The 14,345-nt window shown below is 31.1% G+C and overlaps 1 protein-coding gene and 1 long non-coding RNA gene across 2 annotated transcripts; one reads left to right on the plus strand and one right to left on the minus strand.

The window, feature by feature from the left end:
- Nucleotides 1-120: 120 nt before the first annotated feature.
- Nucleotides 121-3,466, plus strand: LOC132631612 (uncharacterized). Its single transcript, XR_009578917.1, has 2 exons — nt 121-689; nt 782-3,466. It is a non-coding gene; the product is annotated as an uncharacterized LOC132631612 (long non-coding RNA).
- A 23-nt stretch (nt 3,467-3,489) lies between these two features.
- On the minus strand, nt 3,490-4,237 carry LOC132631603 (glycine-rich cell wall structural protein-like). Its single transcript, XM_060347231.1, has one exon. It carries the CDS (start codon nt 4,154-4,156, stop codon nt 3,770-3,772), a length of 387 nt encoding a protein of 128 aa, XP_060203214.1. The 5' UTR covers nt 4,157-4,237; the 3' UTR covers nt 3,490-3,769.
- Nucleotides 4,238-14,345: the final 10,108 nt, after the last annotated feature.

Consider the following 14,345-nt stretch of genomic DNA (forward strand, 5'->3'; position numbering starts at 1 on the left):
AACAAGAGATGTAAAGCAAGAAAACAAGAAAAAGAAAAAAACTGAAAGAGCAGATGTTTACGCCTTCTTTGATACCATGTAGAAATAAATGAAGAACAATGTAAATAAATTTTTCTTGCTTTTGATTGATGATGTTAATCTGTACATGGTCCTATATTTATACAAGTATGAAGGCATTTCCTCTACAACAGAAATGACACTTGGCTATTTTCTATTTACTAACTCTCTAACAAACTAGGAATAATTACAAGGAATATAATGATGACATTGTATATGTACAGCTGTGGTATATTCTAACTTTGGGCCTCTATTCTTCCATTTCCATCTGATCTGCTTTGGTCAATTCGTGTAGCCCAAATCAGGCCCAAATGTGAAGATATGTGCAGAAGTCCATATGGGAATAATACTCCTTTATCATTTTGTCTTCATTTCCCTTTGCAAACATAACCATGGCAAGACCCTAACCACAATCAAACACCGTCTTCTTCATTCTTGTAGCCATAGTCAAAATCAATTTCAAAATTTCTTCAATGAACCGCTAAATACCGCAACACCTTCACCATTATCAATTCACCGTATTCACTTCTTTCACCATTAAACAATATTTTCATGACAGATTTGGTGTTGAGTTGAAGGTAAATGAGAATTAGATTGTGCGTGTTGAATTGAGATTTCAGATAAAGATTATGGTGAGTTTCTTTTTCCTTTCTCAGAGAGTTGTCTTTCAAACTCTTTTTGCTTTTTTTCTTTCACTGTTAGTATCTTTTTTTTTTTTGCATAGATACTTTCATGGAAGAACTCTACAACAACAAGCATCTATGAATGGATTGATTTGTTTTAGGGGGAGGAGAAAGGATTGTACAAATATATATTTAACAAAATGGTTGAGGTATTCTTTTATATATTTTATTCAACATTTTTTTATTCACTTTTTGAAACTATGATATATAACACTTCCTTTGTAGATCTTTTAGCTAGGATTCACAGATTAATACACCTTTATTTACTTATAACAAAAAAAAAAAAAATCAATTCACCTACCTATATATGACAAGTCCCAGTGACCAGGAATTGACTCTATTTTTTACAATTTTTTCATTTGAATTAAGTTACAAGTCCAAAAGTTATATCCTTTCAAAACAAACGAAAAATAAGGCCAAAAGTCCTTACTATTAAATTTACAACCGTTTCTTTCCTAAGATAACCAGTTGTCATATTCTAATATTTGTGAATGCTCTCAATGGGTAAATACCTATCTTGAATTGCTTCAACAAGTATGTTTTCTTCTCAAGTATGTTCATTTTTAAAATTATGAAGGATGGTTAGTGAATTGGTTACCTGCTAATAGCTCATAAAAGGCCTACACACATATAGGAGTTTTCGATGACTATATTTTGAAGTCTTTGAAATGTTTGGTCAAATTAATATATAAAGGAGTGTTTAAAGATAAAATAGGATGATAAATAATGAAAAAAAATTGAAATGAATAATGTAAGGCGTCGAGACGAGAATAATGTGAATTAGTATAACGATTGACTAAGAGAAAATAATTAGTATAATGCGACTCCTAGGTAAGTAATCTCTTTAATTATTCATATTTGTTATCTTAGAAATTTAAATTCTGCTTTAATACTTCTTTCTCCTTTCCTTTTTACCTTTTCTCTGATTTTTATTTTATTCTTCATGAGTAAAAGCGTTTTTTATACATGCTAGAGAATGTTTTTTATTTTTTCCTAATATTTCATCTATGTAAGTTACACTTGTGAGGAGAATTATAGAGTTTTGTTTTCTCTTCTTCATTTCATTATATATTACATATTTGTTTTGGATATTAAAAGTGAGAATCTGTAATCCTTTGTGCTAATATTTGATGGTCCAATAATATAGGTAACAAATATTCTTTCTCGCGAGATGAATGTAAAATAACAACGAAAAATGGCTATTTTGGGGACAACCATAATGAAAAATCATGAGAAGAAAGAAGACAAATCACAAGATAAATGCAAGTCTACAACTAATGACAAAAGACTACACATATCTTTTCCCAATGTTTCTAATTACAAATTTAATCATGTTCTACGTTATTTATTGGGATTCATCATTATAGACATAGTAATGGTTCCATGCTAAGTGGAAATAGAATACGAAGAATAAATATAAATACAATATAATTGATACATTATTGTCTAACGAGATGAGGAGTAAAAGGGAGTTACTATGATGTGAAATAGTTAAGGAGCAAATTCTCAAAATATAACAGTAGTTTTCTCATAAATGAAGCGGTTATCTCGAAAATAAATTTGTTTAAAAATTTACTCGATGGTGAAAAAGGCAAACATGCATTTTAGATTATGGAAAAACATTGTTGTAATTTGTTTTAAATGTAACACTATCGATTGTTAAGCTTTGTGGCACTCTTTCTCTCCCATTTTATGTTTAAAATTCAACATTTCTCACTTTTCTATTTAAAATTCGACATTTCTCACTTTTCTTTTCTTTTTTTTTTTGTTAAAAAATTTGTTTAAATTAAGAGAAATATGAAACAGAAATATAATAGGTAAAGATTTAAGTATATTGAAATTATTTATGATTGCGCATAGCGCGGGTAAGTACACTAGTATTTAATTAATCATGAGAACTAAAAGCGTTGATAAAGTAATCCCCATTTTATATTGGGATTATTATCCCTTATTGCGCTAACCAAATAACCTTCGCATTTTGAAGATATACTTTTCATATTTGGATTAGTTTCAGAAGTTAGTAAACTATAAAAGAAAACTTAATAAATATATGGTTTTTATGACATTAAAGTAATTAAACCATGTGTAAACTGCTCACAAACACACATAACTAATATGTTAAAGTTCCAACTCAAATTTCTTTGTTGCGCATATTAAGAAACGAAAATCATGCGTTTCCTTGACAAGTGATGTGCACTTCATCTATTTCTTGACAAATGGCTCGTTTTGTAGTGCATTATTTGACCACTTCATTTAAAAATATTAAAATAATTAGAAAAAAAATACTTTGTTAAAAGTATAACTAAGTAAATAACATTATACTTTTTTTTTACCACTTAAAGTTTTCTATTCAAAATTCAACGTCAGCTCCCAGGTATGCAGAGGAGAACTCATTTAGGATGCAAAGAGAATAATAAGAAATGGACCCTGAATCTAATTTAATTTTAAAAGTTAGTAAAATTACTTAATACCATATAAAGAGACCTCTTCATCCTTACATAGCCAACATCTTAACCAGCCAACGTGGAAACTCAACAATTTCACACGGCTGCCAATTAAAGCATGAATTACTCATATATAATATGGCGATCAAACATTAGATAAACCAAAAAAAAAAAAAAAAAATTGGACTGAGGTTGTCTCTGGTATCATGATCATAGTACAAATACCAGAGATTACTCACTACCATATAAAAAATTGAAATATGATCTAGCTCAACCTTAAAAGCTAACCGATCATAAAACGAAAATTACACAATACCATTTAAATACCTTTTTATTCCTAAATTGGGTGATGTGAAGAACTCAACAAAACATAACAGTAATACTTCCAAACAAAGACATATCTCATCATTAATTCTACTATACTATACTATATTATAACTGCAGAACTTAGCTGCATACATAAGAGTTTTCACAAAACTCATTCAAATCCAAAACACCACCATCAACTTCCAAAAAGAAGCTCCAACATAATATAAATAATATATTAGTACTTACTTGGCTAAGGCCATATTCGTATATATTAAATTAACAATATGCAACACATTTCTTCTTGCAATCCATGGTACATCCACCACTCCCACCACCATAACCATAACCTTTTCCAGCTCTACTAAATGACTTGAAACACTTTGATGGACACTTTAATTTTTTACCAAAACATGGACCTTTATCTTTGCAAACAACAGTTGGCCTTATGATACCACCTTTAGCATGTCCTCCTGTTGGGCCTCCAAATCCACCACCATATCCTCCACTACCACCAGGCCCAAATCCAGGGATATTGAATCCACCACCAGGCACAAATCCAAATCCACCACCATTATTATTGTCACTTTGAGTAGTGAAAGTTAAGGAAATTGTGATGAACAAGAAAGTTAAGAGAGTGTAGATGAGAGCTTTTGAATTCTTCATTTTTTTTTAAGGGATAAAGGGCGGATGAGCAAGTTTGGGAAGTTTTTATTGAGAGGAAAAAGGGGGATAATTATTTAAAGCTAAGTGGAGATAGTGGAGGGAAAAGCATTTATGTTGTAAGAGTAATTACAAGTGGATGGCAGTTGAATGGGGGTACATGTATTGTATGAGACCTTGACAAGTTGGTTGGCTGCAATTATTACACTACAATAGGTAGATTATGGATATCTATAGTCCCACTGTGTTTTTAAGTGTGTGATCCTAGTATGTGTTCTAAGGTGTCAAAGATTCCATATGTCTATCTATTGAATTATCTTTTTTTTATTTTGTGTTTGAGACAACTGATATTAATTGTTTTGTTATAAGTTGTGTAAAATTTCTTTTTGTTTCAAAAGTTAGTAGATCCATTGTTTGTGAATTCAAAAGTATAAGATTTGGGTCCATTAATATGTGAAGCAAAGAGAAGCCTCACGCAATTAGTATCAGTTGTGTAGGATACAAATTAGGTTACACTTATAAATTATCGGATTCAGAACTTGGAGTACATGAGTTCTGGATATACTATTTATACATATGAAATAAATTTTTTACTACTAATACATAATTTTGGCAAAACTACTTGATTTTGCTGAACCTGTAACTAGAACTCTAACTCCACCTAATGTATAAACTGACAGTGTAATTAGTCAATCTTGACTTGTTTGGTACTGAGGCATAATAGTCGTCTTTGCAGTGAATCGATAGCGTAATTATTTGTAAAATATGTGGAATTAACTTGTATAACGTTATCTCTCTTATTTTCAGATAATTTATTTCACTTATTATGATCAGTTATATATAAATTTTTTTTTTGTTTGATATGTAGCATTAAACTTCTTATACCGAATAAAAGTTAAATATATTATCGAATTTAAATTATATACATTAATAGTGGAAAATATCATCATTCTAGCTAGTTGGTTATAACAAATTATTCTTTTATTTTTCATATTACCATATAAGGATTAATATAAAGATTTTACTTATTATTAATAAGTGAATTTAATGTGATGAAATAAAGAATTTATACCTTTCAAAGTTTAGAGTGCACAGAGCTGTTTAAAGTGGCCGAGTTTGGTGTGTTGGGTGCTTGTGGATATATAATTATATTGGACCATGCTAGATCTTTTTGGAATGAAAAGTGTCATGAATAGAGTGGATGTACAAATTTAGCATGTAGGAAATGGGAGGATGTACGTTGAAGTTTGAAGATTGCAACACGACTTGATGGGAAAAAGCCTTCCCTAAAATAGCACTGTTTTAACTTATCAACTTTAATAATAGTTATTAGTGACGGAATTAATAAGTCTAACCATAAACATAAAAGTTTATCTATTCAGATGTGGCTTCATGATTCTTTTATAATAATTTATCAGGGAAATGATTTTGAAGCTGCATGTTTTGAGGGAATTATTTATAGTTTTTGGAGCTTTATTTATTTTATTTTTTTTAAAGCCAAAAAACATGTTTTTATTTTATAGTTATACCAAAATATGTTTTCTGTTTTATTCATCTGTCCAAACAAGCTTAGAATTAGATTATCAACATTTTATTTTGTGTATGGGAACAGACCTCAAACTGATCATGTGTGTGGCTCAATCTCTAGAGTTCTAAATTTGACTAATAGATTACAAATTTAATTTAATGAACTCCAATTAATTTTCTGATTATTTTTTTTATTTTATAAAAACTCTAACTGATTAAGATTAGGGCGAATTATTCTGTTGAATATTCTCTAACTTCATTTGAATTAGGTTGCTTTTGGAAGTGCAATGAATACAATTAGGAGTAGTATTTATGAGCACAACAACTCGTACGTAAATGAGCAGTGGACATAAGTAAATGAAGGCTGCTGATTCACTAAATATTTGACTGCAAGTTTAGTGTTTACACGTTAAAGATGCATGTGCATGTCTCTTCCATTTTTGTTGTTTTGCTTCTCAAAGTTTCACTAAATATATTATTCCAAAATCTGTCATTAGCCAACAAGGACTCTGCTGGAAATTTTTAGTAGACCTCAAGCTTTTTAAAAGTTTCTTATGTCATCACATGCATAACCTGATCTTTTTCCTGCAACAAGTCTTTTGGAGTATGTTGTAAGTGTATACGACCTTTTGAGAGTCACTCAAATTTTTAAGAGGTGTGATGTAGGGTTGTGGAGTGGGCGGAAAGCTAGAGCAGTTGTCATTGACCTTGTACCCATCCGGAATGGCTTGTTTAGTGAACCCAACTTAGGTCAGCCTTTAGAACGTTTCTAATTGCATTATGTCATTCAGATCTAGGAGCATGTGGTCTCAGATTCATGCTTGTGTCGTACATTTGCTAGAAAATCTGCATACTAATTTGCCTCCCTTCAAATATATAGGCTTGATGATAACCATATTGCTTCTAGCAAATTTTAATAATTTTTAATTATAACCTTAGGTATAATTCATCAAATTACACTAATTAATGAGTTAATTAATTAGTAGTGGGGGAATAATGAGTAGAGGGCAGTGATATATGATAAAGAGGATTAGTATGATATATAAAGAGAATTGGTAATTGTCTTGGTTGACAATAGTGAGATGCGAAAGGTGAAAATAAGTCTTGAAATATTAATATTTTTAGTTATTAAAAGGAATGTGATACATGTAAAGTAGTATGGAACAAACTAGCTAGTCATGGGATGTGATTACCTTTTAAAGGTGTGATTTATTACCTATTAGTACTATTTGGTAGAAATTATTTTTATCAAATATTCAAACAACAAAATCTTATTAAAAGAATTTAGAAAATCATTTTACCTAGTGGTTGTCATCCTCAATTGTAGATTGTCAATTGGTCAGAAAATGAATCATAGGCCTTTGGTACCACAGATGCACAATGCCCAATATAGGAGAATACGATGAACCCAAAATCTCCATTTGGACAAGGGAGAAGAGTTGAATTAGTTGATGTATCACTTAAAACTGAGAAATTTTGTCATTTGCTATAATTTAGCCTAATATTATCCCTGTCCCTGGAAAAAAGTTTATTTTTTCCTTGATCTCCAAAGGAGCTCCAAGTTGAGGATAGTTTTTAAATCATACTCGAAAGTTAAGGGGTAAATTTGGACCTTTCTTTTTATTGAAGAATTTGGATATGTGGAGCTCACTCATTTCATGTTGAAGTTCCGTGCATTGACAGGTACAAATACGAGACAATTTATTAACAACAATGTATGAATGGATAAAAAATGTGACAAACGACAATATTGATGATTTTGTAACAACCAAACTTTGTATTGATCATTTAAAGCAAAAGGACAAACAAGAATTTGGGAGGTTTCAAGGAATCAAAATAAACTAAGAAAAATAGAGTCTTAATATAGTTCAAAATATTTCTCTTCTATAGTGCACATGCCTTTTTCTTTAATTGTGGAAACATTCTCTTGAAGAAATGCAAGGTAAGACTATGTGCAATAGACCCTTGTAGTCCGGTCCTTCCCCGGACCCCGCGCATAGCGGGAGCTCAGTACACTGGCCTGCCTTTTTTTTTTAGGGTCCTAATATAATTTGACAATTTTTAATCTGTGTCCTTCCATAGGCAAGTTATATTATGAACTAGATTTCGTATTGTGCATTAGCAAATTTGGACAATTTTTGGTGTGAACAAAAACGCCTCTGCTCTTTGCTTCTTAATTTCTTTTTGGGAAAAGGGTCAAATATACCCATTTACTTTAGTTATTGGCTAACTTTGCCCTCCGTTAGTCAAATATACCCCTCCCGTTACAAGTTGGGGCCAAATATACCCCTACCGTTAGCAAAGTTTCAAAAATACCCCTCATTTTTAACATATTTCCACATAAACAAGTCTAAGCATTGGAATTGAGTGACATGGACGCCACATGACATTTAACTTATTCTATGTGGTGCTCACCTGGTAATTTTTTAAAAAACAATCTGGAAAATTAATTTTGCTAAAAAAAAATCTGTAAAAAATGGCTTTTATTAAAAAATTAAATTTTATTTTTATTTTATAAAACCCGCTTCTTAAAAAAATATTTTGTAAAATTGGATTTTTTATTAAAAAATCTGGAAAATGATTCTTTTTTAAATCAGTTTTTCAGATTTTTTAAAATTAATCCAGAGTTTAAAAAAAAAACAGGAAACTTTAAAAAAAAAATACTTTAGAGTTTTTTCAGATTTAAAAAAAATCATTTTACAGATTTTTTTAACTAAAATATCCAATTTTTGAGAATATATTTTTAAAAAGCTGGTTTTATTAAAACAAAAAAGTTTCATATTTTTAATAAAAGCCATTTTTTCAGATTTGTTTTAAAAAAAAAACAATTTTCTAGATTGTTTTTTAAAAAGTTGTCATGTAGGCACCACATAGAATAAGTTAAATGCCATGTGGCGTCCATGTCACCCAATTTCATGACTAGACTTGTTTATATGGAAATATGTTAGAAATGAGGGATATTTTTGAAACTTTGCTAACGGTAGGGGTATATTTGCCTACTTTGACTAACGGAGGGCAAAATTAGCTAATAAACTAAAGTATAGGGGTATATTTGACCATTTTCCCTTTCTTTTTCAAGTTTGAGACAAGGAAGCACATGAGGCCCTCTCATCTTGAAAAATGATAAGGCCTGTTTGGTCATGGATAACTTTCATTTTTTTTTGAAACTGTATTCCAAAATCATATTTGGATATAGAATTGTTCCAAATTCTCTGAATTCAACTGTTTTGAATTGTCTTTTCTTGAGCCAAGGGTGTATCTGAAACAACCTCTCAGCTTTTCAAGATAGAGGTAAGATCTGCGTACATTCTACCCTCTCCAGTCCCCACTTTGTGGGATTACATTGGGCATGTTGTGTTGTTGTAACTTTATTCCTGAATTCAAAAAAACTTGTTTTCACTTCTTTTTTTTACTTCAAATCACACTGAAAAATTCAATATTTTTCCAAGTTGTATTCATATCCAAACTCAACTCCAATTTTCAAATTTCGTTTTTCAACTTTTTTTTCCTTTAAATTTTACATTTTTTATGTCCAAACGCTCACAAAATTATTAAAGTAATTGTTACACTGAATCACCAAGTAGCCTACTGCATACATATAAGCTAGAAATTCGTCAACGAGCTGATATTAAAATGGCAGGGCCGACCATGGACTTTATGGCCATTTCTATTTAATGTCACTCATTTACATACGGCTCCAATTGTTTCTTATTTCTAGTTGAGAATGTGATACATAGTTCTTTTTTTTCAGAAGCATTTATTGAAAATCTGACCTTTTGATTATGATGCATTATGTAAGATAAACGTGATAATGTCAAAAATAGGGTCAGATATAGCGACAGCTTGTCGATTTGGCTCGTAAATAAGCGCTACTTTTTCTAGTGGCTTTTGAAAAGTCATGCATCTGAAGTTTGAATTAATTTGATATGTCAACTTCAAATTCCCAAATAGGGGAATTGGCACAGTGTGTCAACCATGGATCATAAATGGCATAAAAAACCAATAATATAAAAATATGGCATCGGATAGTAGACCCGTCAACCGGTTCGGTTAAAACCGGTAACCGGACCGGTTAACCGTTTAAAAGGTTACCGGTCCGGTTTCGATATTTTTGAAATCGGAACCGATTAAACCGGTAAAACCGGAACCGGACCGGTTAAACCGGTTTAACCGGTGAAATAAAAAAAAAATAGCCGTTGGGCCAGACCTGTCCGTTAATGGACCGTGGCAACGGTCCATTTGCAAAAATGGTCGTTGCCAAACGGTCATTTTATTAATTTTTGGCCCCTAAATTATTTTTTTAACACTTTAACCCATCCCCCACCCCTATATAAACCCTTATTCATTTTCATTTCAATTCACTCTTCTTTATCTTTCTCTCAAATCTCAAATTCTCAATCTCTCAATTATAGTCACTTTGCAATAATTAGCCACAAAGTCTTATTATAGTTTCAACTTTCAATTATTAATTTTGCAATTATAATATTGTTGGTGGAGCTGGTGATTTTGCAACAATCCGAAGTAGCTTTGGTGGATTTGCAATTCTAGCCGCCTTCACTTTGTTGGAAATTAATCCGGCAATTTGGTACCTTCGTTCCAACTCTATCTTTATTTTTCGCAATTTAATTCTAGCAATTTATTTTTTGCAATTTAATTTACGCAATTTAATTCTAGCAATTTAATTTGTTGTAATTTATTTTCTTGTGATTTATTTGATTGTGATTTAAATTAATTCTATTTAATAATGTCAAAGAGATTAAGACGTGGTGCCGGTAGTAGTAGTGGTAGGGGTAGGCTTAATGAGGAAACATTTGTGGAAGAAACACCTAATTTAGGTATTGATGTTGGTGAAAATAATCCATTTTTAGGTCATGAGCCAATGCAACAACATTTTACCGACACTTTTAATGAAGACTTAGATGATGATGATGATGAAACACAACCCCCCGAAAATCCCATAGGAGATACATGTCCTGCCCAATCACATACACAAGACAACCCGTCTAGAACTCGTAAGCCAACAGCTAAAGTTTGGAAATTTATGACTAAGAATAGGGAAAATCAATCAGCTACATGTACCTTATGTGGACAAGTATTTAGTTTTAAGCAAGGAACTGGTAAGGATGGTGGAACGGGTACACTAAATGCTCATATGAGAACCAAACATATGGATGTTTGGGGAGATCAAACGGGTTCAAATGTTGGGGGGGGGGGGGGGGGGGGGGATTCAAATGACGATAGACCCACGAACCGGTAGAAATTTTAAGTATGACAAGAAAAAAGAGCGCATAGAAATAGCTAAAATGGTAGCTTATGATTGTTTACCATTTTCCTTTCCCTCGGGTTTGGGGTTTGTTACTTACATTCAACGTTGTTATAATCCGTTATTTGAGGGTATTCCTAGAAGTACTTGTAGAGCCGATGTTATAGATTTGTTTAAAAAAATATAGATTTTATTTGCGCCATGTATTTAATTCTTTAAATTGTAATGTTTGTCTTACCGCTGATTTGGGTCTTAGTATTAACCATTTAGATTTTTTTGCTATTACATGTCATTGGGTTGATGACAACTAGGTTATGCAAAAAAGAATTATAGCTTTTTTATATGATGAAGGAAAAGGTCGTCACGATGGAAAAATTTTAGCCGATTCAATGTCTACTATTATGAGATTTTTTAACATTTATAGAAAAACACGTTGTATTGCTTTAGATAATGCTTCTAATAATACAAAGGCGATAGGTCTTATAAAAAGAGAACTAAACCCTCCGCTAAGAAATATTTTTCATGTAAGATGTAGTTGTCACATTTTAAACTTAATTGTTAAAGATGGTCTTGTGCATTTTGAAGATTCTGTTCAAAAAGTTAGAGATGCGGTTACGTTTCTTTTTTGTAATGCTAATAGGGGAAGAATTAGAGATTTAAGAATGCTTGTGTGGAAAATAACCTTAGACCTAAGAAAATTCAAGTAGAAATTGAGACTAGGTGGAACTACACTTACATTATGCTACTACAAACATATGAGTATAGGATTCCCGTAGAACAAGTTCACAACAAATATAATATTAATAGTGAGGATTGATTAACTTTTATGCATTGGGAAGATGTTAAAGAATGTGTTGACCTCTTAGAAATTTTTTATAATGCAACTCTTGCTTTTTCTAGACAATTCTATCTCACGGTAACCGGAATTTTAGCATACTTAGCGGAAATAACTAGAGTTTTACAAAAGTATAAATATAAACCCGGTTATCAAGTGGATATTTTTGAAATGATAATCAAATTTAAGAAGTATTTTTTTCCCATCTCAAATTTATTTATATTGGGTTCTCTTTTAAATCCTTGTCTAAAAGTGTCTTATACTAAAAATTTGGTTAGTCAAATTTATACATTTTTAGAAATTGAAGAGGGAGTTCAACCATCTGTAGTTGAAGCCGAACTCGCTATTGATGATGAGTTTAGAAAAGTTTTTACTCATTATTCTAGTTTGGAAGAACGTGCTACACCCGTTGCTCCACGTCCTACTACTTCTCATAGTAGCAAAAAGGGCTTGTCGGGTTTAAAAGTTTTACATTCACAGCCAACTTCTTCTTCTACTGCAAACTTTGATGAATATAACTTTTATTTGATGCAGCCAAATGTGGATATCAAGGAACTGGATGAGTTGGACGTCTTAGCATGGTGGAAGAAGTACAAGGCAAGTTATTCGGTACTTTCAAGAATGGCTCGAGATATCCTTACGGTTCAAGTATCAACCGTGGCTTCGGAGAGTGCATTTAGCCAAGGAAGACAGCAAATTGGAGACCATAGACATTCATTATCCGGCTTTAGCTTGCAAGTACTAGTGTGCATTCGCGATTGGATTAGATCGGAGCGACGCAACCAAAACTCAGAAGCGGAGGAAGGCGAAGAGGAAGAAATTGAAGATTTGATAGCTAGTGGACCGGACCAAATGGAAGACTTTGAAGATATTTCCATGACCGAATATGATGTGGGGGAAATTAACGAAATGGTTCAAAATTGGTGATTTTATTATTCTACTATTTTTGTACAACTTATGTATTATTTGCAAGTTAAGAAAAAATACAACTTGCAAATAAATGTTATCCAATAATGAATAAAATATATGGCTCATTGAGCTTTCTTCTATTTACTTGTGTTCATATTTTTACTTTTATTAAGTTAGGAATATACCTAAAATATACTAAGAATATACTTATAATATACATCCACTTAAATTAAAAATTAGAAAGCTATATACTTGAAAAATAACTAAAATATATTAAGAATATATATATATATATATATATATATATTAAGTTATACATATATATAGTATATATATACTATATAGTACATATATATAAGTATATATAGTATATATATAGTATATAGTACATATATATAAGTATATATAGTATATATATAGTATATAGTACATATATATAAGTATATATAGTACATATATATAAGTATATATAGATTAAGTTATACATATATATAAGTATATATAAGTTATACATATATATGTATACGAAAAGCACTATTCTGTATTGCTGACTTGCTGTTAGCCTGTTAGTCAGTAAATATTTAAACTTTAATTATAAACTTGTATAACATATGTAAATATACCTACAATATACTAATAAATACTATAATATATATATATATATATATATATATATATATAATACAAAAAAAAAAGGTTTTAACCACTTTGAACCGGACCGGTTCCGGTTTGAGATTTCAAACCGGTAAACCGGAACCGGAACCGGTTAAGCGGTTCTGATTTTTTAACCGGAAACCGGCCGGTTCCCTAACTGGTTACCGGTTCGGTTCCGATTAACCCGGTTAACGGGCCTATCGGATAGCCATCTTCCAAGTTTTAGGCTATAACTTTTGTACTGCATAACCCTTTAACTGTCCCTTAAAAAAAGTTCAAATCTTCCAAACTCTCTCTCTCTCTCTTTCTAAAAATTTATCTCCCAAAATCTCTTCATTTATAATATAACTAAGCATTGTATTTGAACATTTAGACAAAATATATCCCCCCCCCACCCCCCCCCCCCCCCCCCCCCCACACACACACACACATATATATATATATATATTTATTGCAATAATCAGTATACAATAATATGTATACATATGTCATAGGTATATTATGATATATGTAAAATATGTATACGTGTATACATGTAAAAGTCATTTACATATGTATATGTATACATGTTATATGTGTAATATGTATATATATGTATAAAATGTATACATATTATTAGTAGTGGAAAAGTCATTTTCAACCTTTATATATTGTAATAAAGGATACGGATATGGCACAGTACAAACATTTTTAAAACCAAATTAGCAAAATTAAGAGAAGAAGACTGTTCATAATGATTACCATTATAAATGTGTGGAAATGGGAAATAAATAGTGAATGCAAAAGTAAGAAATTATATTAATAAAGGCCAATGAGAATCACAACTCATGAGTCACAAGTAATGTGGGAATCTCTTTGCGGAATTTCAGAAAACCATTTGTATCCCTAATATTGCACCGGCTTAAAACGTTTTTGGCTACCTAGCTAATGACAATATTGTTAGATTTTCTTTTGCTAAATAAAATTTGGGTCAAAAGGATGCCAATACTATTTTTTATTTTTAT

Source organism: Lycium barbarum, chromosome 1 (genome assembly GCF_019175385.1).
Source record: "Lycium barbarum isolate Lr01 chromosome 1, ASM1917538v2, whole genome shotgun sequence".
Lineage (NCBI taxonomy): Eukaryota > Viridiplantae > Streptophyta > Magnoliopsida > Solanales > Solanaceae > Lycium > Lycium barbarum.

Coding starts and splice junctions, on each gene's coding strand:
- LOC132631603 (XM_060347231.1), bottom strand. CDS start 4,156: ATGAAGAATTCAAAAGCTCTCATCTACACTCTCTTAACTTTCTTGTTC.